Here is a 25,083-nt window from a genome sequence, read left to right as displayed (position 1 = left end):
GCTGACCTTAAGGTTCGCAGCCCGATTCGTAACCACTACGCTACCAGAGCTCCTTTTTAAACAGCATAAGAGATGACTATTACACATGGACCTCATCAGATGGAATACACAAAAATGAAATAGACAGCTGTGGGAAGAGAAGGTGGAAAAGCTCCCTATCATCAGCCAAAACAAGGCCAGGGGCAGAATGTAGAACAGATCATCAAATCGCTCCTATGCAAATTCAGACTGAAATTAAAGACATTGAAAACAAGTCCACAAGAGCCAAAATATGACCTTGAATATATCCCACCTAAATTTAGAGATCATCTGAAGAAAAGACTTGATACATTAGACACTAAAGACCGAAGACGAAAAGAGTTATGGGATGACATCAAGAACATCATACAGGAAGAAAGCAAAAAGTCATTAAGAAGACAAGAAAGAAGGAAAAGGTCAAAATGGATATCAGAAGAGACACTGAAACTTGCTCTCCAGCGTAGAGATGCTAAAAAGCAAATGGAAGAAAGGAGGTATAAGAGCTGAACAAAAAACTTCAAATATCAGCTCGAAAAGACAAAGTCAAATATTACAACAAAATGCGAACATTTAGAGTTAGAAACCCAAAGGTATGAACATGCTCAGCATTTCTCAAGTTGAGGGAACTTAAGAAAAAATTCAAGCCTTGACTTTAATTACTGAATGATTATCTGGGCAAATTATTGAATAGTGCAGAAAGCATAAAAAGATGGAAGGTAAACACAGAGTCACGGTACCAAAAGGAAATTATTGATGTTCAACCGTTTTAAGAGGTAGCATATGATCAAGAGCCAATGATACTTTCTCTTCCTTTCTTTGCCATCATGTGACAGCTACTATGTTCCATCTTCACTCTTCTCAAAAGACTTTCAGGATTAAGACATTCATAGGCAAGAAACAAAAGCAGAATTGCCCCAATCCCCCAATGGATTTGAATGAAAACTGGTCATAAAATCAGATACAGGAGAAGACACTGGAGAAGAACCCAGCGGGGTCTCTAAGGATGTGATGACACAGAACATACTATACCCAGGTCCTAGCACTCTACCAGAGCAAGTTCAGGTTTGCCAAGATTGGATCAATTGAACATGTTTTGCAAAACTTCTTGTTTATTGCTTTATTTTTATACTTCCGCATTTAAAAAGGTTGGCTAATAAATACATCAGAACTTTGGTATTGGGGGTGTGTGTGTGTAAAAAGAGCCACTGATACTGAAGGAAGAAGTCCAAGGTGCACTGAAGGAATTGGCAAAGAACAAGGGCATTGGAAATTGATGGAATACAAACTGAAAGCTTTCAACAAAATGAGGAGGCACGGGAGGCTCTCACTCATCTATGCCAAGAAATTTGGAAGACAACTATCTGGCCAACTGATTGGGTACAAAGAGAGGTGACCCAATGGAATGCAGAAATCATCTAACAGTATTTTTGACATGATAAAGTTTTTACTCAAGGTATTACAGAAATGGCTGCAACCATACACTGACAGAGAACTTCCCAGAGGTTCAAGCCAGATTCAGAAGAGGATGTGGAATGAGGGGTTTCACTGCTGATGTCAGATGGATCTTGGGTGAAAGCAGAGAATACCAGTAGATGTTTATGTGTGCTTTATTGACTACGCAAAGACTTTCGATCATGTGGATCAAGAAAAGTATGAGTATTCTGAACACTTAATTGTGCTTATGAGGAATCTGTGCACAGACCAAGTGGCAGTTGTTCAAACAGAATATGTCAACACTGGATTGTTTAAAATCAGGACAGGTGTGTGACAAGATTGTATTTTTTCAACATACTTACTCAACCTGTATGTTGAACAAATAATCCGGGAAGCTGGGTTATATGAAGAAAAACATGGCATTTGGATTAAAGGAAGACTCATTAACAACCTGCAATATGCAGATGATACAACCTTGCTTACTGAAAGTGAAGAGGACTTAAAATACGTACTGATGAAGGTCAAAGAGCACAGCCTTTGGTATGGGTTGCATCTCAATGTAAAGAAAACAAAAATCCTTACCACTGGACCAATAAGCATTCTTATCAACAGAGAAAAGACTGTAGTTGTCAAAAAGACTTCATTGGACCAACAATCAACACTCATGGAAACAGGATCCAGAAAATCAAATGACACACGTTACATTAAGGCAAATCTGCTGCAACAAGACCTTTTTAAAGTGTTGAAGAGCAAGGTGTGCCTGACCCAAGCCATGGTATTTTCAATAACCTCATATGGATGCAAAAGCTGGACAGTGAATAAGGAAGACTGTAGAAGAATTGATGCTTTTGAGTTATGGTGTTAGAGGAGAGTATTAAAAGTTCCATGGGCTGTCAAAAGAACAAACAGATCTGTGTTAGAACAAGTGCAACCAGAGTGCTCACTGGAGGCCAGGATGGCCAAACTTCGTCTCTCATACGTCAAATATATTGTCAGGAAGGACGTCACTGAAGAAGGATATCATGTTTGGTAAGGTGGAGGATCAGAGAAAAAGAGGAAGACTCCCAGCAACATAGATTGGTAAAGTGGCAACATCAATGGGCTCAAGAGTGGCAACAATTGTGAGGCTAGCCCAGGACTAAGCAGTGTTTTGTTCTGTTGTGCACAGGGTGGCTATGAGTCGGTACTGACTTGGTGGCACCTAACAACAACAACCCCAAATCCTTCCCAACTTTAATACATCAAGGGAAGAGGAAGAGACAGGAAATGCAGCCTACTCACCACTATCTGATCCTCTGAGGCCAAGGACACGTTGCTGTCATCAAAGTAATACCATTTTTCATTCAATTTGTTCTTTGCATATGCAGTATCTGCCAAGTCAACCAAAAAAAAAACAAAAAACAGTGTAGCACTCACTCACACAACAACAAAACAAAAAATAATCCTAGAATTAAAAATATTTTGTGTCCTAACAACCAAAGAAGATCTCACCTTTTTATTTCTATCTATTCCCTCTCAAAAAGGATCCATAAAAGTAGGAATGGAGCTGTCATAGATAAAGGTTTTAAACTTTAATTTGGGGAACAAGGTTTCAAACGTGACCCCAATAACAGGAGCTGACACTTCTGAGATTTATGCTCTCCAAATATTGCAACTCAAATTCCCCACCACATCCAGACAGATGGCAACTGTCATCAGTACAAAGTCCTTGTTGCCTCTGTCATCTCTATGGTCCTAGTTAGGGATATGCTCTAGGGGTTAAGGTTTGCAGAGTTGGAATATGAACAAGAAGCTGAAAATATATCTTTCTCTACAAAAGTTTGTGATGTGATTGGATAACAAATCCTCACAATGATACGTGTTTCCCCTCAACCAACCTTCCTGCACAATTTTACAATACTTGCAAGCAAGCAGGAAGTGTTTATAATAGGATTGCCAAGAGTAATCTCCAACAATCTGCAAAACACAATGGTTCTAGTCTCATCTAGTCAGTGTTTGGTGTAACAGCAGCAATGGTGGGTTTCTAACTCACATTCTAACTATGGGCCCATTGTGGGGCTAGGCACTAGACCTCCAACACAATGTCTAATCTCACCCATGAGAAAATTAAGACACACAAGAGGTAGGTATACATGTTAAAATAGGAGTTAAAAATCAAAAGGGGGAAAAACAACAAAATTTCAAATTCTAAAGGGCTCCAGACTTTCTGGAGCCATGAAGGCTGGATGAACACCTGAAACTAATCTCTACTCTAAACCTTAACCAAAAATATCTCCTGAAGTCCTCTTGAAACAAACAAGTTTAGCTTAATTAGTAAAGAATGTCTGCATTTAGCAGTGTGCTCTTTCAAGACCTACCTGTATGGCACAAAAATGACATCAGGAATGCAAAACTTAGCAACTTTAGGAGTAGTGAATTTATGTTAATGGAGAAGTGAATTTATGTTAATGGAGAACTAAGAAAAGAGGGAAGAATGGTTACACAAATTGAATATAATCAGTGTCACTGACTGCACATGTAGAAACTGTTGATGTATGCTTTGTATATTCACAACAATAAAAAATTTAAAGGGGAAAAAAATTATACCAGACCAGTATGCATGAGCACAAACATTTACGAAAATTAATGTTTTGAGAAAAAAAATCCAGAGTGCTGCAGACTATGACACAATCAGAGATCGCTGATAGCCACTCCAGCAGAATCCCAATCTTAAAAAACAGGCACAATTTTCAATCCTAGTATATAAAGTCTATAGATACACTGAGAATGGTGGGTTAGCAGTGCCGAAGCAGCCTAGAATCTAAGGCCTGTGGAGCTGTACAAGTGGTGCAGAGGGAGACATGATAGCTGACTGGCCAAGGATCTTTCAACATTTCAGAAGGAAGCAGATGCCAGTACTTACAGTGGCCAACCCCCATGGCTCCATAATGATTGGACACGGCAATGAGGTCGTACACATAGGGCCTTGCTGATAGGTCACAGACAAACTCGGACATGTTGAGAGCTCTGAGCACAAAACACAAAAATAGTCCTTAAATATGTTAAACTCTAAGAAAGAAGTCAGAGCAACCCAGCAACATCTTTTATGCCAACAGGCTAGAACTGAGGGAGCCATTCCAAAACTAGCTGCAGAAGGAACAAATACACATAACATGACAGAAGGGGACCTGGGGTCTGTGTCCTTGACCACTGACACAGTTATGCTTGTTAGTCATCGCATACATGAGCCCTGGATATCCACAGATAAATGTAAAAACCTTCCCTAAAAGTTGAGACTGTAAATTCCAAAAAGGCAAAGTTTTTCCCCCCACACACACAAAAAAGCTAAAGAGGATAGAGAGAAACACTGTTAACTGATGATGTATGGAGGGGATTATAATCAATGTAATGAAACAAGTCATATGAATGGTTGAATGTGAAAATGATGATGTACCCTGTAAACTTTCACTCAATCCACAATAAAAACCTTTAAAAAAAAAAAAAAATTATCAGATATCTAAAATAGCTAACCCAACCACTTAAGATTCACCAACTGGCACATCCTGTATGTTTCATGTATCTATACATCCCCCAAGCAAGCCCCATACAATCTGTGGCAATTATGCTCCATCCTAGGGCCTGAGAATGTATGAGGAGCCAACCAATCCTGGCCCCCACCCCAAGATCAGGATTGTGGCAGATACGCACTCCCACCTGTGGTCCCCAGTAATAACAATTCTCCTTGGTAGACTCTCAAAAGACTACTATGAGCTTACATTAATAAGCAGAGTCCTGTCTTTGTACTGCATATGCTGAGTCCAAGCTCCCAAGGACCCGTGATGGCGGGAAGAACAGGCCAATTAGGTAGCAGGACTCATGAGGGGAATCTAGTGGAGAGGCTTTTTCCCAGAGGTGGAAAACATGGGGAGTGAGGGGAAAACTAGAAAGTCTAACTTTCCACACAGCCCAGCAACACACAGCCTAATGCAGAAAAGTTTTTTTTGGCAAAACCAGCAGCCAATCAGTACCCAAAATCATTGCCTGTTCTTCAGTTTTCTTAACTCTGGGGTCACTGAGAACTCACCTGACTGGGAATTCCACAACTGTGTCAAGTTTATCCCTCCAATATCTGTTATAGGAGAAACGCTTCAAGTGGACCACCAGGATCTTTGGCAAGGACCACAGGTCAAACTTCTTGGTGGCCTGTTGATGTTTCTTACAGTTGGGACAGTACCTAAAGAGAAAAGAACAATCTCCACTTAATGGGAAGTGGGGCCACAGCCACTATGGCACTCATGCATGGAGGCACGGTCAGAGTCCACAACATTGTCTCAAGCAGTGAACAGCAAGACTGCTTTATAACAGGGGGGGTCTCTGAGCTGTTGATAATGGCTTACTCGGGAAAGCAGAACTCATACAGAAGGACCTGTGCAGTACAAGAGAGGTCACCAAAAGAAAGTGACACCTCCTACTAAGGTTCTTGTGTGTACAGATGATCCAGCAGATCAGAGAGACCCAGGGCACAGGGCAGTGCTGCCAAGACAGTGAAGAACTGCATACCAGGGGTCATGCTCCCCGAGGGTCTCCATGGTGGTAAAGAGCTCAATGCAGTCTCTCAGGGCCACTGAGGTCTTCTTCTTCTTCTGTGGTTGCAACATGCTCACATGCTTCTCATAGGCCTGTAAGGAACAAAGCGCTGAGTTCTGTCTGGGAAACAAGATCTTATTAAACCTAGACTCAACAGGCTTTCAGAGGATCTCACACCTGGAATATGCTGTACTACCTAGAGCTGCTGAAAATTACATTAAAACTTTAAAAAACATTAAATAACATTTTAAAGTACTTTCTACTCCCAGTTTGAACTCTTGTGATGTGCCATCGAGTCGTTTCCATTATATTTAGGGACCCTGTATAAGGGTTTCCCAGGAGCAGAGCATAGGTTTGAACGGCTAACCTGAGATTGCAGTCCAGTACTTATCCTACAGTGCCACAGTTAAATTGCTGTCAGACTGATAAGAATGATCTTGATTTTTATACTGATTCTGATATTAGAATTCAGTTCACATTTATGACCCAGAATTCCGAGTGACCTACTTCAGACTCCTGCTCATCATAATAAAGGTTCCGGGTCTCATTGTCCCAATCAATGGCCAGTGTGGATCGAGCTGTGGAGGAAGAGCAAAGTGGCATTCATTACTCGCAGGGCGTTTCACTTTTGGGGAAACTCTAGGTGACAGGAGTAAGAATACTCTGGCCATGACATGAAATCCTGTTCATCCATCACCTGCCATTGCCTCATCCCTCTACACCCTCACTAGAAGAGTTCCTTGATGCTGCAGTGCTGAATGTATCAATTTCTGAAAAGACATAGGTCAAAGTGGAAAAACAAGAACCAGATTTACCATCCTCCCTAAAACCATAAGAAAACCTGATGAGACAGATAGAACTTGTCAGGCACTGCATAATAGATGGAGCAGGAATGTAATCCCCAAGAGAAGGAAAGCAAACAAGTTTACTACCTGGACAGTTTCCAGGCCGCAGTATGAGAGAAGGGGAGGTAGCAGAGGAGACTGAGATGAGTCAAGAGATTAGAATTTGAGAAAGTGACTAGAATTTGTAAGGCACTGATTGTACTAGAGAGGGGTTAAAATGCACAGAAAGGAGAGCTAGAGAGAATGAATGACTATGAAAACAAAAATCTGCAGTGGGGTCCCCTCAAATATTGAGTTCACCTACATGAGAGGAAAATATCTACCCAAAAGCTAAGTAAGGAAGCAGGGAAAATGAGCATGTCAATAACCCCAGAACTCTCACGGAGCTAGGAACACTTTGTGTTGCTACCAGCCATAGTGGAAAGTCCTTGTAATATAAGGGACATTAGGTAGAATCCTGAGAAGGGTACTGTTTTAGCAATGAACTAAACTTGTCCTATACCAAAGGTCAACCAACTATTTTTGTTTACGGCCAGGTTAGAAATTTTAAAAGTTTTGTGGCCCCTGTATAGCCTGTTCACAGTAATCACCTCAACAGAGGTTATGACAAAGCAGTTGCCAATACAAAGTAAGTATGACTGTATCCCCACCCCAATTATATTTAACATTAAAATCTGACTTTCATATAATTCTGTCTCAAAACGTTTTTATTCTTCTTTTCAACCATATAAAAATGTTTTAACTATTCTTGGCTTACAGGCCATAGGAAAATGTGGTGGGTTGACTTCGGCCCACTGGCTCGAGTCTGGTAACTTGGTCCTAGACTAAAAGTTAGCTTGTGTTCCACCATGACACAGCTAAAAATCAAGCTGATAGAGAATTCTATTAATATCAAGTAACTAATTTGATGCCAGAACAAAATCCAATGTAAAATATTCAATATCAAACATCCAATAAATAATCACCAGGCATGTAAAAAAAAGTAGGAAAGTATGACCCAGAATCATGAGAAAAATCAATATAGGGAATGTTGTTGTTGTTGTTACGTGCCATCGAGTCGGGTCCGACCCATAGCGACCCTGTACAGGGTTTCCTAGGGTGTAAATCTTTACGGGAGTAGAAAGCCTCATCTTTCTCCCGCAGAGCGGCTGGTAGTTTCGAACCGCTGACCTTAAGGTTCGCAGCCCGATTCGTAACCACTACGCTACCAGAGCTCCTTATAGTAGATCCATAAATGACAGAGATGAGCAAACCATCAGACAATACATGAAAACAGTATTAAAAATGTTCCATATGTACAAGAAGGTAAAAATAAGATCACAATGAAAAGAAAACAAATGATAAAAAAGACTTAAAAGGAACTTCTAAAGATGAAATCTATATTAGATGAGATTAATGGCATATAGGTTCTATAGACTAAAAGATCAGTGAACTTGAAGATGGGAAAATAAAGCTATCTTTAAAAAAAAACACAGTGATTGGTTGTCTTTTGCATCCTGGTTTCCTTGGCATACCCACTGTTCAATAGACACAAGGGGGAGAGAAAGGAATAGCCAGAAATATCACCATAGAAAGCTTATAAGTCCGTCTTCTGCCTATAACTGATTGGAATACCTAAAATGGGGCTGCAACTTGCCCAGTGAAGGAGGCAGAGCCTTTGCATTGTATAAGACCATAGGTAGAATCCTGAACCCCATCCAGAATCTTCTGAGGTGGGAAATTTCCACTTGAAAGGACAAGCAGATCAACCTGGAGCAACTAGAAAAACAGAAGATACTTTTTGAAATAAAGACCAACAGGAAAAATAAAAATAATTACGGCAGTCCACCTGATTACTACAAGAACAAGCAACTTGATCGCCCAGGAGACATCAAGGCAAGTGGTCGGGTCCCATCAGAACAAACCCCTTCCAAGACTAAGACTCAAGGGGTATACATGAGCAGGCATGCAGTCTGACTGGTGACCACGGTGGTCCAATAAGGAGAAGTAAAGGAAAAATATCAATGAATCTGTGGGCTAAGTCCGACCATGTTCAATAGGCTCCTCTGAACCCAGGTGGAGACCTGGTTGGCCAGCAGTATGGCAAGACCTGGGGACTCCTGGGCCCAGAGTCAGTGACACAGCCACAGAGGACTAGAGTGGAAAATGAAGCGTCCAGCTGTTAAGAAGTGAGGGAATATGCACAAGAACACCCACACTTGCATATATTACCCACTTGACCTGGCTTCAATGGCTGGATGATCAGAACTCGACTAGAAAGAGAAAGAAGAGGAAAAAGAATAATCTGTTATAATTTCATGAACTTGACTTACATACATGGATGCAGTAGTTTAAAAGAGGGAATAAATCTGTACAGCACGATCATTCCCACCCCCTTGGTACAAAGGGTAGACAAGAGATGGGCAACTTGGACATTAGCTACCCAAAATGGGGGGCCTACAAAGGCAAGAAGTGACTGGTTTACAAGCTTTCAAGAGGGAGCTTAGATCCAGAGGGCATGGAAGAAGGTAGAATCTCCACTGAGAAGTATCTAATCTGTCTGGGCGGGTCTGATGAAAGGAGCTAGGGATAGATAGGGCTCTGGTGGTACAATCGTGAATAATTGCTATCAGGGCTGACTGTAAAATTTGGTAATATAAAGGAAGACGTTTTGTAGCAAAAGGAAGGGAGTGGTTAACTTTGCAGTCCAGGAGCAGAGGTCACTGGAACCATCAAGAGAGTAGAGCGGAGACCAGGACCCTACCCACAGAAACAGTGACACCAGAGATGGAGGCAGAGACAATGACCTGGAGAGATGGAGCGGCTGGGGACTCTAGACCCGGAAATGGAGAGGGGCTGTGTGCTGACGACAGAGGGGCAGGCTTGAAGGGTATACCCTTTGGTTGTCTGATGATTCATGGAGGAGATTATAATCATGGCAATGAAACGATATACGATAGGATGAATGTAAAGATACTCTTCTCCCATGTAAACTATCACATAATTCACAATAAAAACTTAAAAAAAAAAAGGAAGGCAGTGAGAAAAACCAAAACTAACCAATTCATCAATTTGATAGGATAAACATCAAGTGGTCTTAATATATAGGAATACGATTAGAGTCCTGTAAAAAAGAAAGGAGAAATAGGACAAAACAGAAAAAATATGTATAGAAATGTTAGTCAAACTTACAAATTTAATGAAAGGTAAATATTCACAAATCCATTAAGTCAATGAACCTCAAGCAAAATAAACACACATAAAACCATGTCAAGGGGCTATATCATCAAACTAGTGAATGATAAAGAGAAACCGAAGTAAACAGCCAGAAGAAAACAGACAAGGATAAAAGAACAAAAGAAAGAATAACAGGACAGCATCAGAAAATATTAAGCCAGATACTAGATATACTTTTAAAGTAAGAATAAAATTTTTAAAACCTCTCAACCTAGAATTATCTTTCAAATAAACGCAACATTGATTTCTTTCCTCATACAAAGAAAAGATCAAGGAAACCAACACCAGCCTATTTTGTAATATAAGAAATGTGAAAGGGGAGAACAAACAAGATGACGGACCGGGTGGAAGTACAGTAAGGAATTCCGTCAGCAACAACACAGAACACCCGACCAAGCAGGCTCAGGGGATGGTCCCAAAACTGTGAACCACATATAAAGTGGACACCCCAGCCCCACCCAGGGGGGGTTCTACTATGCATGTACACAAATCTCCTCGAAATTTAAAGACACAGTTTCCACTTAAAACCAAACAGACACAGCCAGCCCTGAACTATTTATAACTAGAAAAAAGGCCTGAACGGGGATTATGGAGCGGGACTAGTAGACAAAAAAGTTAATAGGCTGAAAATTAAATCCTAAATTACGTCAAAACGACTAACAGTAGCATTCTGAAATTTCTCAAGAAGAAGAGTGAAAAGGGAAGCCCATTTCCTGATCACATCTACCTGGAGGCAATCAGCATAAAAAATACCAAAATACATACCCATCTAAGTATTAAGGCCACAGATAACCCCTGAATATGCCGAAGAAACAGAAGCAGATGACCATATCTGCACATGTCCAGAAATAAGATAAAGTGATTGAGGCAAATGAGCTGGAAGTAGACCAACACTCCATACTGGAAGATGGGCAGGCTTTGGAAATGCCTGAGAAGGAATTCAGAAAAATGATTATAAAAGGTATCAAAACACTATAAAGGACAGGATCTTGAAAGCAGCTAAGGAAAAGAGAAACATAACATACAAAGGCAAGCAAATCAGATTAAGCTCAGATTTCTCAAAAGAAACCGTGCAGGCAAGAAGGCAATGGGAAGACATATATAAAACCCTGTAAGAAAAAAACTGCCACCCAAGAATCCTCTATCCAGCAAAGCTGTCAATCAAATACGATGGTGTAATCAAAACATTTCAAGATAAACAGAAGCTGAGGGATTTTGCCAAAGCCAACCCTGCTATGAAAAACATCCTAAAGGAAGTTCTGTGAACTGAGAGCCAACAAGAACACAAAACTACAGAATTATGTACGTGGCAGCATCAACCTGAACTCAGCTGACAAATGGAAGAGTCAAGAGCAGAATAAAGTTATAAGAACAGAGGATGATCAGGGAGGTCAGTCTATGATCAAAACAATTACAATGTGAAAGAAGGTAAACAGAGGAACAGAGATCCCGGTGATGGGAAGGTCAGGTAGATTATGGGATAAAATAGACTGTCTTAAATAGAGGAAAAAACTAATGGACTATAACAAGGTAACCACAATGGGGTTGGGGTTAGGGGATTTAGTTTGGGTGTTGGGGAGGGCAATACAAGAAGGGTGGAGGAAGCAGAAGAACAAGATAGATAGGGGAACACTGAGACAGGTTTGCATGGCCTATTGGGACAGGGGTAAATAGTGATGCATACTCAACCTTGGAACAACAGGACTCTGGGATACAGAGTTCTAGTAGAGCTTGAAGAGGGTAATAATACTAAAATCCTTGACTGCCTTATGAATATTCGTTTCCCTTGCCTACTATTGTAAAATAGACACTTGAGTGGGATAGAAAGGAATGTTGGGAAACATGATTAGAGACAACTTATAAGCCCACCTTCAGCCTATAAATGATTGGAATACCTAAAAGGGGTTCTACAACTTGCCCAGTGAAATAGGCCTCATGCAAAGCCTTTACAGATTAGGTGGAATCCTGAGTCCCATCCACAACCTTGTGAGATGAGACATTCCCACTAGAAAGGACAAGCAGACTGGAACAGATACGGTGACAGAAGATACATCTGCATGATGAACCTGACCTATACTCACAGCAGTAGTTACTCTAAATACCACAGAGAGGGAAATAGTCTTCAAATCAAGTATCAATGCTATCCGCTCTGTACACAGAGCAAATAGGGATGGGCAACTTAGACATTGGCTACCTAAAATGAAGGGCAATAAAGGCACAAAGTGACTGGCTTACAAGGTTTCAAGAGGGAGTTTAGTTTTGTTTAAGAGTATGGAGGGGAAAGAGAGTCCCCACTGAATAGATGTCATCTTGTCTAGATGGGCCTGGTGATAAGAGATGGGGATAAGATTCATAAGATTCAATAGTGAGTAACTGTTAGCATGACTAATCGCGATTGTCACATTGTAAAGGTAGATGTTTTGTAACCAAAAAAGGGGAGTGGTTAATGTTAACAGTCCAGAAACAGAGGACCCTAGGACCATCAAGAGAGGAATGCACAAGCAGAATGCGGGACCTTATCCAAAGAAGCAGCAGCGCCAGAGATGAAGGCAGAGATGAGAGCATGGCGAGGGGGAGTGGCTGAGGACTTCATCAACTAAGAAGAGAAAGACTAAGAGCTGGTGGCCAGGAGGCAGACTTGCTGAATGTGCCCTTTGAAGATGTAAATTATTATATATGCCTGAGTGGTTTTTTTGTTTGTTTTCTAAAAAGCTAAAGTGGATAGAGAGCTATACTGTTAACTGATAGTACATGGAGGGGATTATAATCAATGTAATGAAACTATATGATCTTTTGTAAAACTGATGATATGCCCTGTAAACTTTCACTCAATCCTCACTAAAAACCTTTTAAAAAAAAAAAAAAAGTGAAATGAAACTGTTTAGGTAGAAGGAAAATATATAGGATGACAATTTGAGTGGTACAAATAAATGCAGTAGGCAAATACAAGACATTTCTTATCACTTTTTAGTATTTTAAAAAGATAACTGGAAAAAGGATATTGCAACTGAATGCTTAAAGCAAAATCAATAATGAGTTGTGGTGTTTATATCATATGTAGAAAAAAATGTAAGACAGCAAAGGACTAGAGGGGGAATATTACTATTCTCATATTCTTACATTATTCTGAAATAGTGTATTATTTGGAGGTGCTGTGGCAAGTTAAATGGAGTCCTGGTGGCACTGTAGGATCAGTGTACTGCTAACCACTAGGTAAGCAGTTCAAACCCACCAGTCACTCCATGAGAGAAATATGAGGCTCCAAGTTTTCATTTACAGTCTCAGAAATCCTATATAATTGCTATGATTGTGAACTTGGTGGCAGTGGGTTTGGTTTTGAATGGTAAGTTAAAAGTCCAGGGGAAAGTTATTGTGCTGGCAAATGCTTTAGTATATACATTTTCACCACGGTTAAAAAAAAAAAATCCCGGACACTGAAAACATACACGAGACGCAACCAACTTTGGAAAACAATATGGCAGTTCTTCAGAAGGTTAAACAAAAAGGTTACCCCATTAGCCAGCAATCCCACTTGGAGGTTTATAACAAAGAAAAGCATGTTCACACAAAAGTTTGTACTTGAATGTTCATAGTAGCATTATTCATAATTAACAAAAGTGGAAACATTCATGATAAACAAAATGTGGTGTGCATCTAGAAAACAGAAGACTAACATATGCTATAACATGGATATATTGATGGCTAACATGGATAATGAAAACATGCTATGTGAAAGAAGCCAGTCTTCTTCATATGAAATGTCCACATAGGCAAATCCAGAGTAGATTTGTGGCACCCAGAAGCTGGGTGAACACGGAACAGGAGTGACTATTAATGGGTAAGAGGTTTCTTTTTGAGACAATGATAATGTTCTCATACTAGACAATGGTGATGGTTACACAAATCTGTGAATAAAGTAAAAACCACAAAGCTGTACATTTCAAAAAGGTGAATTTTATAGAATGTTATAAACCGGAACATAACTGTTCAGGATAACCACCACCACCACCCCCAAAAAAAAGAATAAAGCTAAACAACAACTAGTCAATTTCTTTTCTAATAAACAAAGCTAGCTTTGCAGCTCCCCACAGCTTCCCCTCTGGCCCTGCCCAGGTGTCCTCAGAGGCCATTCACGCTTTTCCTATATAATGCATGTCCTCTGTAGATGTCTTTTTCTCATTTATAGAGCAGGTCCCACAACAGGCACTATATATAGTGGAGACCTTATGAAATCCATGGCCATTATGGATAAGTTGTATTTCATTAGTATTCTTAGCAAAATATGCATTTACTCTCATAAATGAAATGCTGCCACACAGTATGGCCACAAGAAGTTATCAACCCATAGAAAAGGTCCTAAAGATGGTGGGAGAAGAAAAAAGATTGACTTCTCTCTAAGGATCTCTGGAAGCATAGTGGTTACGAGTCAGGCTGCCAACCTCAAGGTCAGCAGTTCAAAATTACCAGCAGTTCCATGGAAGAAAGATCTACAGCCTCGGAAATCCTGTGCAGAGTCAGTATGAGTAGGAATCAACTCCATGGTACTTACCAACAACAACAAGGAGCTCTGGTAGCATACTGGTTACCAGTCAGGCCACTAACCTCAAAGTCAGCAATTCGAAACTACCAGCTGTTCCGCGGGATAAAGATGAAGCTTTCTGCTCCCGTAAAGATTTACAGCCTCAGAAACCCTGTACAGGGTTGCTATGTGTTGGAACAGACTCCATAGCACATGACCACCACCAGCACCAAGGCCCTCAAATACCAATGAGAGATGGCCAACAAGAGGGAGGGGGTCTGAAATAGAGGGCTTCAAGCAAGGATCACATAAGTACCTGTTTCTGGAGCTACAGGAAGATTATGAAAACTCGATGCAGTGAGTAATGAGGGTAAATATTTTCAAATAGAATCAACTCAACAGCAGTGTTTTACTTGGTATTTTCAGAGAGATCCTAAATTCCAAAAAAGCCCAAGTTTGAAGAAACAGAGTTAGTGCTTACAGTTGAGTTTAAGTAGCTTCCCATCAGTTGCAAGTGAATTGATATCAGCTGTTCCACAGGAATTCACAAGGCTGAAGCTAAAAAGCCTTTTTGGGCAGTGCTGGCCTTTGACTTTTTGGATGGTCTCACTGGAGTCACTCCCCAGCTCATCCTCTCCACTGCCTTCTGTTTCTGAAAGTTGCTCTTTGCCTTCTTCCTGATGTTCCATTTCTTCTTCTTCTCCTGACACACAAATGAAAATAATGTGTATATAATTTGCTGCCATTTCAATATTAAAAATTAATTTAAAACATAACTGTGGTGGCGTTCCATCTATTTTTTGTTTGTATATTGTTGCTATGAAGTATTGTCGAGTCAGCTCTGGCTCACAGCAACCCTGTATAGTGTTTTTGAGGAATAGCTAATGGGTTTGAAGTGTTGACCTTGCAGTTATCAACTGGGTACTTATTCTACAAGACAAAGCAGGAGTACGTTTTGTGTGTATAAAAGTACCTAGAACCCTTTGCATTTACAAGACATTCACTTCAGTCATCACAGCCCTGAAAGACAGGCAGAGTGGTGCGGAAGCGGAGGCTCAGAGATATTCATGAGTCACCCAAAGGCACAATAGGGGGAGTCAGCAGTCCTGCCAGACAATCTGGGTGTCCGTACCACTTATTTGTCTACTGGACTTCACACCATATGGTTTCACTCTTTTACTTCACCACTGGGTCTACATAGAGGAAGGGACTAAAATGAAATACCTACTCAACATGCAAGAGGACTGTTTGATAAGAAATGCAATTACAAAATTAAGTTTAAGATAATATAATGAACACAAACACTAAGTAAGCAGTTTCTTTCAAAGAAATATGTGCTGTATGTTCCTTCAACAAGTGTTCACTGAATACCTCTTAGGGGCACATGTTCCTCCTCTCATGGGCCTATAGTCTAAGGTGAAAGTTAAATATCATTAAGTCATTTCAACAAAAGATAAAATAAATCAAAAGGTAATATAAAAGTTAACAGGGGGAAGAGAAGATTTAAAATGTAGAGTTTATACTCTCAATTGAAGTATCAGTAAAAATGAAAACTCTAAAGAAAGGAAGCTGTTCTACATGAAAAAAACCCTTTTTAAAGAACAGTGCACCTTGGAAGTGTTCACAAGGAAAAAAAAGCTGTGCCCAGGACAATGCAAAGTTTTCTTTCAGACCACAGGAGCAGCATACTCTTGGATGACAGTGGAATGTGCTCATTAGCATTACTCCCAAACAGACAGCTTGCATGAGACTACAGCCCCAGCTCCCACAGGGGTTCCTTTCCTGCCTCAGCTCATCTGACTCCTGAGGCAGAACAGCCCTGCCCTTTCCACACAGGCAAGCGTGGTCCACTCTTACTTAGGCGAAGGAAACCCTGTCCTGCCTGATGCCTCTGGAGAGAGAAAACCAAAACTTGCTTACACCTACTGCATCGATGAGCAGAACCTTGACAACCCAATAAGAACTTTGTCCTTGGCTGTGCCACTGGCTGCAATTACCTGAACATTATCAGGAACCTTCTGCTAATACTGCCAGAATCAAATGCCATTAAGTGTATAGGTAAACATTTCAGTATCTTTCAATTCCATTTTTCCATGAACTTTCTGAAGCTCCCTCCCGTATGAAAGGTGAGAAGGAAAAGTAAAGCAGGGTCCACTGAGAGCAGCCATCCAGTCACCCAGAGAATTTGCAGGGGACCTGAAGATCAGCTGCTATATGCGAAACAAGGAGCTGTCTTTTAGGTGGTGGTTTCACCATTAAATGGGGTCTAAAGTTTACACATAAAGACTCATTTGTAGGATACAAGAGAAAGTAGTAATTCTTTCTGACCAGGTAACTAGCAATATCTAAGAAGAAGAGCTACTTAAAATACTGGCAAAATAAGATATTATTATTAAGAACCTACTATGTACCAGGTATTTTAAAGACTTTCTCCAAATTGTAATTGCAAACCTGTGAAGCAGGTGCCATCATCTTATTTTGCAGAGGGATGAACTGACTCATCCAAGTCCACACCACATTTTGAGGTGGGACTCACAGTGCCTAAACTACACAGACCGAGAATCCACGGATCACCCAGGGTCTACTTCGAGATCTCCAGCATCATGCTCAATACCTCTCTACCTGTGGGACGTGTGTACCAGATACATTCCTGTTCACTCTTAGGCAAAGGAGAAAGCATAAGAATCTGATAATAAAACCTATTCAACTTTAAAATAAAATACCAACAACAACTTGGAATGTCCCATGACAACCAAACCTAGAGATCATTATTTTAACTGTCAATTCTCAATGTCAGGAGTCCTGTTGTGGCACTGCAGGATAATGCATTGAGCTGCAGGGTTGGCGGTTCAAACTCATCAGCTGCTCCTTGGGAAACCCATACAGGGTCACTGTAAACTTACAATGGCGCTTAACAACAACAACTCAATGTCTAAGATTATGCATGTGCTGAAGAAATCTGGACATTTGGATTTGCAATTAAGGGACATTATGGCACTAACTTAGAGGATATTTACAGTTGAAGGGGAGCAAAGCCAGTGAATCACCTAAGCCCCTAAAAGAAGAGTAACAGCCAAGTACAGGCCACAAACAGCTTGGTCAGGGACAGACTTGTCAGCACCCAGCAATAGGAGGATGGTGAGGGTTCTGGATTTCCTGACCGAGACTATGCCACTGCTTTTCAGACTGATTTCTTTTCCTCCCACAGCAGGAGCTGCCTAGAGCTGATCAACACCTATGGCTTCCTGAGCAAAGAAAAGACAGACACCCAAGAAAGCTAGTATCTGCCTTGTAATTGCCTGAGACACCAATTAAGGATTGCCAACCAAGCTTGGCGAGCAGGTATTGGCTGGGTGATTCCATACTGTAGTGACATGCAACACCCATGGTTAGCAGCTCTACCAACAGATATCAGGTTATGGGAGCAGTCATGTGTTACGTAAGCACATGGTCTGTAATCTCAACAGATCCAAATTCAAATCCTGAATGTCTAGTGACTTTAGGAGAGTTACTCAATTCCTCTAGATTCGGTCTGCCTGAGGTGAAACTTGGCCTATACCCAGAGGTCTAAAAGAGAATTCCATGAGGTACTGAAGTTAGACAAGTATTGGCTACTGGAAAGGTGTTGCAGGTGTCCCAGGACTGTGGCTCTAAGCAGAGCCCCCAACCCAGCCTGAGAGCCCCCTCTCCCAAGTGGACAACACTGTGGAAGAAGAGGGAGGTCAGCAGGGATATGGTCAGTCACAGCCCCACATCATGGTGAGCGCTCACCTTCACAGCTGCCCCTGGAGCCATTGCAGGTCCCCGGCTCCAAGGGCGAGCTGCCAGACTCACCAGGCAATGGCTGTTTTATATAGCGGCTTAAGAAAAAGAAAGGAAAAAAAGATGGTTAGCTGGAACATTTACCTACTTTTCTCTTTTACTCAGCTAAGAAAAAATTCACAATTTATATATAAAAATATACTCAAAAGCAGTTTATATAAGTATTTTAAAATCATATAATGACAACATTTTTAGAAACTGAGAGAAATCCCAAAGATCTCATGTATAATTGAGTTATCAAGTCACTGAACAATCCAAAGTCTGTTTCATTCATTCTATGAATGTCATATGGCACGAACATTTTAAAAGGATTTCTCAATAATGTTAATTACCACCTTCAGAATGAGAGGGAAGCACCTCACAAATAGTATTAAAATATAAAATGCTATCAAACCACCAGACTCCCTAAACCAAGTGACTGACAGGTATTACAGAAATGATTCTGTGGTCCACCCAGCTTCGGCAACCAGTGTCTCCATCCAACAGCACTTGGTTTTCCCAGGGGCTAACATTACTGCATTTATTACAGACTTAAGCCTACGGGATCACAAAGGCACTTCACTACTATTATTGGATTTATCTTGATCTCAAGTAACAACAAAATCACATCCCCACCACCAACCTGATACGTTCACAAACCGCCTTATACAAAGACTCGAGAGTTAGCTTGTGCTTGGGGACAGAAACCAGCAGTGGCTGGCCATACAGCACTGCCCCAGAGGATGTGCTCGATGGTCTGGATTTCCTCTCCCTGAAGTAGACTGGCAGTGTGACATATTCTGAGTCATCCACAGAGGTGCTGCTGACTTCATACCTATGTCAATCAGACAAGAGGACACCCTCAGAATTGGGTCTCTATGAGTAACAAAGATCTTAACTATAACTATGTGGTGATTACTAAAACAGGGCATACCTTAGCAGAAAAAAATGGAGAAAACATTTCCAAAATGATTTTAGAAACTGGGTAAGGGAGCCCAAGGAGTATCATTGTCCATACAATGTGAATTATACAATCCAAGACTTAGGGTAACTGATCATTGTTAACCCAACCAAAACCTCAAACTCTTTGATCCTTCAACTGGAACTTGGCACATAGATGATGGCTGTCATCCAGAGCATCACTCTGGACACAAAGGTACCTAAGTGACCCAAAGGTCATCTCTTGTCACCAAGGAACTCAACTATTAAAAATACATTTTCAGTGCTCTAAACTTCAAAGAAGCAAATTTATAGATTTGACATCTTTCTTCAAAAACATCGTGTAAAAGAATCACAAACATTTTCAAAAAAAAATCAGAGATAACCATTGTTGTTGTTATTCAGTGCCGTCAAGTTGGTTCCGACTCATAGCAATCCTGTATAGGGTTTCCAAGGAGGGCTGATGAGCTTGAAGCACCAACCTTAAGGTTCAACCCAACATTGCAGTCCAGTGCATTAATCCACAGTACCATACGAAGACTCCGGAGAGATAACCATGTTGTTAAGTGCCGCCGAGTTGGTTCCAACCCAGAGTGACCCTGTATAGGGTTTCCAAGGTACGGTTGGTGAGCTTGAACCACCAATGTTGAGATTCAAATAACTTTACAGTTCAGCGCATTAACCCACAGTGCCACACCAGGACTCCATAGAAATCATTAAATACAAATTAATGATTTCGAGAATTTGTGTAACAGAAAGAGGGGAGCAGTTAACCTTGCATTCTAGGACAGTAAGGGTATGACCCACATTCAAGTCTCCCTGAGCGAGTAGTTGGCTGGGAGCTGAAGGCAAGCTCTCACCTGACCCTACCAGGTAGAGTGACACACAGGCGCTATCATCATCAACAGACACACAGACATGACACAACAGCACATGGGAGGGACCCAAAAGACCTCCAGATGCAAAGTGTACTGTCCCCAGTGAAAGGAGACCTGGTGGCTCAGTAGTTAAGCACTTGGCTGATAACCAAACAGTCTAGAGATTCAAACCTACCAGCTGCTCCACAGAAAAAGATGTGGCAGTATGGGAAACCCTATGAGTTAGTTGTACCCTGTCCTAAAGAGCTGCTGAGTCAGAATCTAAGTAGTAGTGGTCCCCACAGATATAAGAACAATGGACTCTCAGCTCACTGAATATAAGAGTTGTGAAAGACTTTAAATTAGCCCTCCTTGTCATTTCTCAGCTGGAGTTCTGTGGTCCCAAAGGAGCCTACCAGTGGAGCCTTGGCCTGTTGGAGACAAAATTCTCCTTGTCCATGGCGTCCCACAAAGCTGTGATCTTCTTGACAAAGGCATATGTGACAACAAGATCATCTGTAAGACCACTGAATAGGCTTTCTTAACAGGTAGCAAGTATTGACAAAAGGCTGCATTCCAGCCAAGGAGAATTCTCTGAATGGGTACTCAGCGCGGACTGCTGCCCATAATCTCCTGAATAGCCTGTCCCCAAGAGCCAGGGAAAGGAGCTCTAGCTTAGTGGTTACGAATCGGGTTGCTAATCTCATGGTCAGCAGTTTGAAACTACCAACTGTTTCGGAGGAGAAAGACAAGGCTTTCTGCTTCTGTAAAGATTTACAGCTTTGACCCTGTACAGGGTTCACTATGAGTCGGAACTGACTCCACACGGCACGTAACAATAACAAGGGCCAGGGAATAACTACATGAACATTGATCGATAAAACTTCTCCTCTGAAAATACAAGACAAAGACTTTAGAATATTTCATTCCGACTCTCAACATAAACTGAGTACTCACACAAAAATGTCATCCCGAGGCATGATGTGGTTTAAACCTTCATCCATTTGAAAAATTTTGTGAAACCGATGATTATAGACATCTGTGACCACCATCTAAGAGTCAACAGTAACAGAAAGAGTATAAGATGGACAAGATTGTCCATATTAATAAACTGCTTAAAATTCCAGGAAAAAAATGATAAAAACAACAAACGCCCTGCTGGAGGACCACGCTTCCCAAGGCTTATGAAGATACCGGCTCTTGGGTGATAGGATTAGTGGGGAATGAGTTCCTGCCTAGAGACTGGTCTCCAGTCTACACTCAGCATGCAATGGAATGGGCCAAACCCCAACCGCCTAAAACTAGCAGTGACACAAGAGGGGTGGGGAGTAGACACTGACCAAGACAGGGACTGGGACATGGGTCTGGGACTGGTGCTCTTAGTATTTCACAGGCTTCTCAGGCTACCTATCAGCCAAAACTGGGACCATCCAGAAGGATGGTCCTTGGCCCAAGGAGAGGTCATCACTTCCCCGGCCTCTCCACAGTGCCAGGTGCAGCAGACTGCCCAGCATGGGCAGCTGTTTCTGAATGAAGATTTTTGAATGAAGAACATCACAGTGTCACACCATAAACTGATGGAGTTTTAGGCAGGAAGGAACTTCCAGGCCCTCATTTTACAGAAGAGGAGGGGTTGCAGAGCTGAGAGCAGAGCCTGACTCGTACCCAAAAAGACTATCTCAGCCACAATGAGTAAGAGTCATGAGGTCTCGAATTTCCAGAGAGAATCACATTTGGACAGGTCAACAACTACCCCCAAAAAGTAGCTACAAGTTTTGAACTCCAAAAATCTATGAAGAATCCCAATGAACAGAATGCCACTAACGAGCCCATCTTACGTTTTCTGCAGCAATTCCAGACAGCCTGGAGAGAGCCTCGCACAGGTCTGACACAGCCCCCATCAGTGGCACGGTCACACGGTACTGCAAAAAGAGATTATCAAGGGACAGGGAGTGTCTTGGGTAGGACTGGAGACAAGGTGGGAGGAGCCAGTGTTGCTGAGGGGAGGGGTGCCCTTCCAGAAACAGTGTATGATGAGGTCAAGGCCCAGATGAGTTATCAGCAGAGCCAACAGGGAAAGACTGCATCTCTTTATGCATGCAGCAGCACAGGAGCATCGACACCTCTTTCTCCTCCCAAACAGTCATTTTATTCTTAACTTTCTAGAGAAGTTCATTACTTCCTTTACAGAGTTATTAAAACTATGCAAATTGCCATCCAGTTGTACATATCATCTTTCTTTTGAGATGATGAAACAAAGTCATAAAGAGAGCCATTAACAGACTGGACATGACGACTAGCTGGTCCCACATTTCATCTGGCCTTTTGATCTGGTCATATTTTACTAGCTGACTTAGAGGTGAACTTGACCAAGGAGAGTACCCTGCTTCTGGTTTGTCAACTTTCAGATTCAAGGACCATTTCTGGCAGATGAGCTTACTTTAATCCTACAAATGGAAGGAGGAAAAAAGTGGCAGAAGTCAAAGGACCTTCACAGTAGGCTGGCATGATAATGGGATTACACAGAAGCCAAAGTGCCTAACACTCAGCAAGTGCTAAGGAAGCTTCTGATGCAACAAATGGAAGCAGCTACACCCCAGGTCTAGAGACCAGGGAGGTACCATGAAGGTGCATATTCTGTTACCTGTGTAGGTCTGCAGCAAGGGTTAGCAGGAACCAAGAAGACCTCCATAATTCGATCTTTCTTCAAGGGCAGAGGGAGAGTTAAGTAGCAAAATGGGTCAAAGGTCACAGAAACTTTAGCACATTCTGGACAAACCAAAGTGGATTTAAAGAGGCCATGAAAAGTGTCCACAATCACAGAGTCATTTCTCAACCTGTGATTCTCCCAGGCTTCCTTTGCTACCACCTGGAAGAAAAGAAAAAGGGTAAACAGGACATTCTCCACATACCTGTCTTTTATCCCTGCATCTACAATGACTCACAGCCACAGCCAGAGAGGAGCTGGGAGGCAATCTGTCAGCCAAGAACTCAGTATAGGCAGGCAGGGCAGGACTACTTTTAGCAGACCATACTCATGCCACATACCAGTCCTACGCCCCATTCCAAATTTAACAAGATGTCAACGCAGGATCTGTGGGAAGCAAGAAGTCTGTGTGTCCTCTGATGGGAAACATGCCTTGAGAGCATCATGGGCATATGCTCCTGATGAGAATAAGGACGACCTACCATGGAATGTTTGATAATACAATTTTTTTTTATTTTTTTTTTTTTAAAAAGACATAGCACTTATTTTTCACACTAAATTACAGCTGTGCCTGCACATATTAAGCTCATTGGAGGTAATGTTATCAGATAACCTTCTCCCAGGACCAAAATTACCTGGAAATTTTGATGTTTAACTTCTCACTCATTAAACCAAAACGAATAGCGTCATGTTACTTCTATTTATAGCTCAAGAAACTGAAATCATTCATCATTTAACCAATAATCTATTAACAGATTACTCAGTCGTAAAAGAGTTGATTGTAACTGCCTTTTATAATGTGGTGAGCCTTTAGAGCTAACCAGTAAACTCACTTGCTAACCCAAATTTTTTTTGTACTGCTGCATAACGATGGAAAAAATTTTCATACAAAATAGCTTTAAAGAGTTTCAAGTATTAAAAAAAATACGCCTATGTCCATCCTAAGAAATTCTGAGACTATGACTACACTTGTGGAGCTTATATTCTAGAAGGCACAGACAATATTTATTCAAATAGTTTGTCTCATAGTGATTCCAAGAAGGAAAACAGATCAAAGAGAGGGTGGAAATTTTTACCATTTTAAACAAGGTATGATGTTTCAGGTTAATGCGCTGAACCACCGGATCAATTTGAACCACAAAGTCGGTGGTTGAAGTTCACCAGCTGCTCCTCAGAAACCTATACAGGGTCACTATGAGTCGGACCCGACTCAACAGCAATTAACAACAACCCCTTAGTGTTTATCCTCAATGAGTGTTAAGAATTTACTACACAAAAATTTCATTTCCCAAATGATTAACACTTCCACTGTTTTTCAGATTACTACTATGTCCTTCATAAACTTCTTCACTTGAATTCACACTTAATATAACCTATACACCCAACACTGCTTATCTTTAAATAGTTTCTTTGAAATTTCTCGAACACAGGCAGGAGGCAACAGATATAAGACAATCTTTACAATTATGCCTTATGCCAACTGGGAGTTTCCATTTCTTACCTTTTTTATCAACATTACTATGAACAACAAACTCGCCTCTAAAGATGTACTCATAGTACTTTTTTATAAAGTAACTTAAAACAATTGTTTTCCCTACCGAAAAAAAAAAACTATAAACTTGCTATAATTATCTGATTTTTTTTTTTTTTTTTTTTAACTGAGAATGTGGGACACTTACATGGATTAAAACTCACAAGGGGCAGAGAACAAACAAGATGGCGGGATCGGGCAGAAGTGCAGTGAGGAGCTCTGTCAGCAACAACAGAATACCAGACCAAGCATGCTCAGGGGATGGTACCAGAACTCTGAACCACATATAAAGGATTATGTAGAAAGTTGGAAGGCTTACAGCTAGGGAAATTTGTAGCACAAGCAAAAAATCCATTGCTTTCTAATTCAAGATGCTCAGCTGCTCCCAGAGCCACCATCTTGGGTGAGACCAAGCAGAGGAAGGATCAGAGCAACCACGGATGGATGCTTGACAGAACCGCAGCTATAAAGGTGTGGACATTGTTTTTTGTTTCTGTATCTGTTCATTGGTCTCTCCCTGTCTGTGCACCTCCATTCTGGCAACCAGAGGGCATGCATGAACGAGTGGACACCCCACCCCCAAACCAGAGGGTTCTACTATGCATATGCACAGACCTCAAAATTTAAAGAAACAGTTTCCACTTAAAACC

At 41.2% G+C, this 25,083-nt stretch overlaps 1 protein-coding gene across 4 annotated transcripts in view; it reads right to left on the bottom strand.

The window, feature by feature from the left end:
• USP4 (ubiquitin specific peptidase 4 (proto-oncogene)) overlaps positions 1-25,083 on the bottom strand; it is a 73,393-nt gene that overhangs the window by 3,031 nt on the left and 45,279 nt on the right. For 2 of the 4 annotated variants that reach the window (XM_006873609.1, XM_006873607.1), the window contains 11 exons: positions 22,840-23,064; positions 22,034-22,117; positions 21,153-21,247; positions 19,043-19,234; positions 18,370-18,458; positions 15,080-15,301; positions 6,526-6,596; positions 5,992-6,110; positions 5,516-5,665; positions 4,355-4,458; positions 2,734-2,822 (listed from right to left, as the gene is read on the bottom strand). In XM_006873609.1, the coding sequence (XP_006873671.1) occupies positions 2,734-2,822; positions 4,355-4,458; positions 5,516-5,665; positions 5,992-6,110; positions 6,526-6,596; positions 15,080-15,301; positions 18,370-18,458; positions 19,043-19,234; positions 21,153-21,247; positions 22,034-22,117; positions 22,840-23,064 (1,440 nt within the window). Of the gene's footprint in view, positions 1-2,733; positions 2,823-4,354; positions 4,459-5,515; positions 5,666-5,991; positions 6,111-6,525; positions 6,597-15,079; positions 15,302-18,363; positions 18,459-19,042; positions 19,235-21,152; positions 21,248-22,033; positions 22,118-22,839; positions 23,065-25,083 lie in introns of all 4 variants that reach the window. The other 2 variants (XM_006873608.1, XM_006873610.1) reach the window with 1 other exon arrangement.

This window comes from Chrysochloris asiatica, unplaced genomic scaffold (assembly GCF_000296735.1).
Source record: "Chrysochloris asiatica unplaced genomic scaffold, ChrAsi1.0 scaffold00246, whole genome shotgun sequence".
Lineage (NCBI taxonomy): Eukaryota > Metazoa > Chordata > Mammalia > Afrosoricida > Chrysochloridae > Chrysochloris > Chrysochloris asiatica.
The sequence above is the reverse complement of the archived record's forward strand: the minus strand, read 5'-3'. Positions and strand labels throughout refer to the sequence as shown.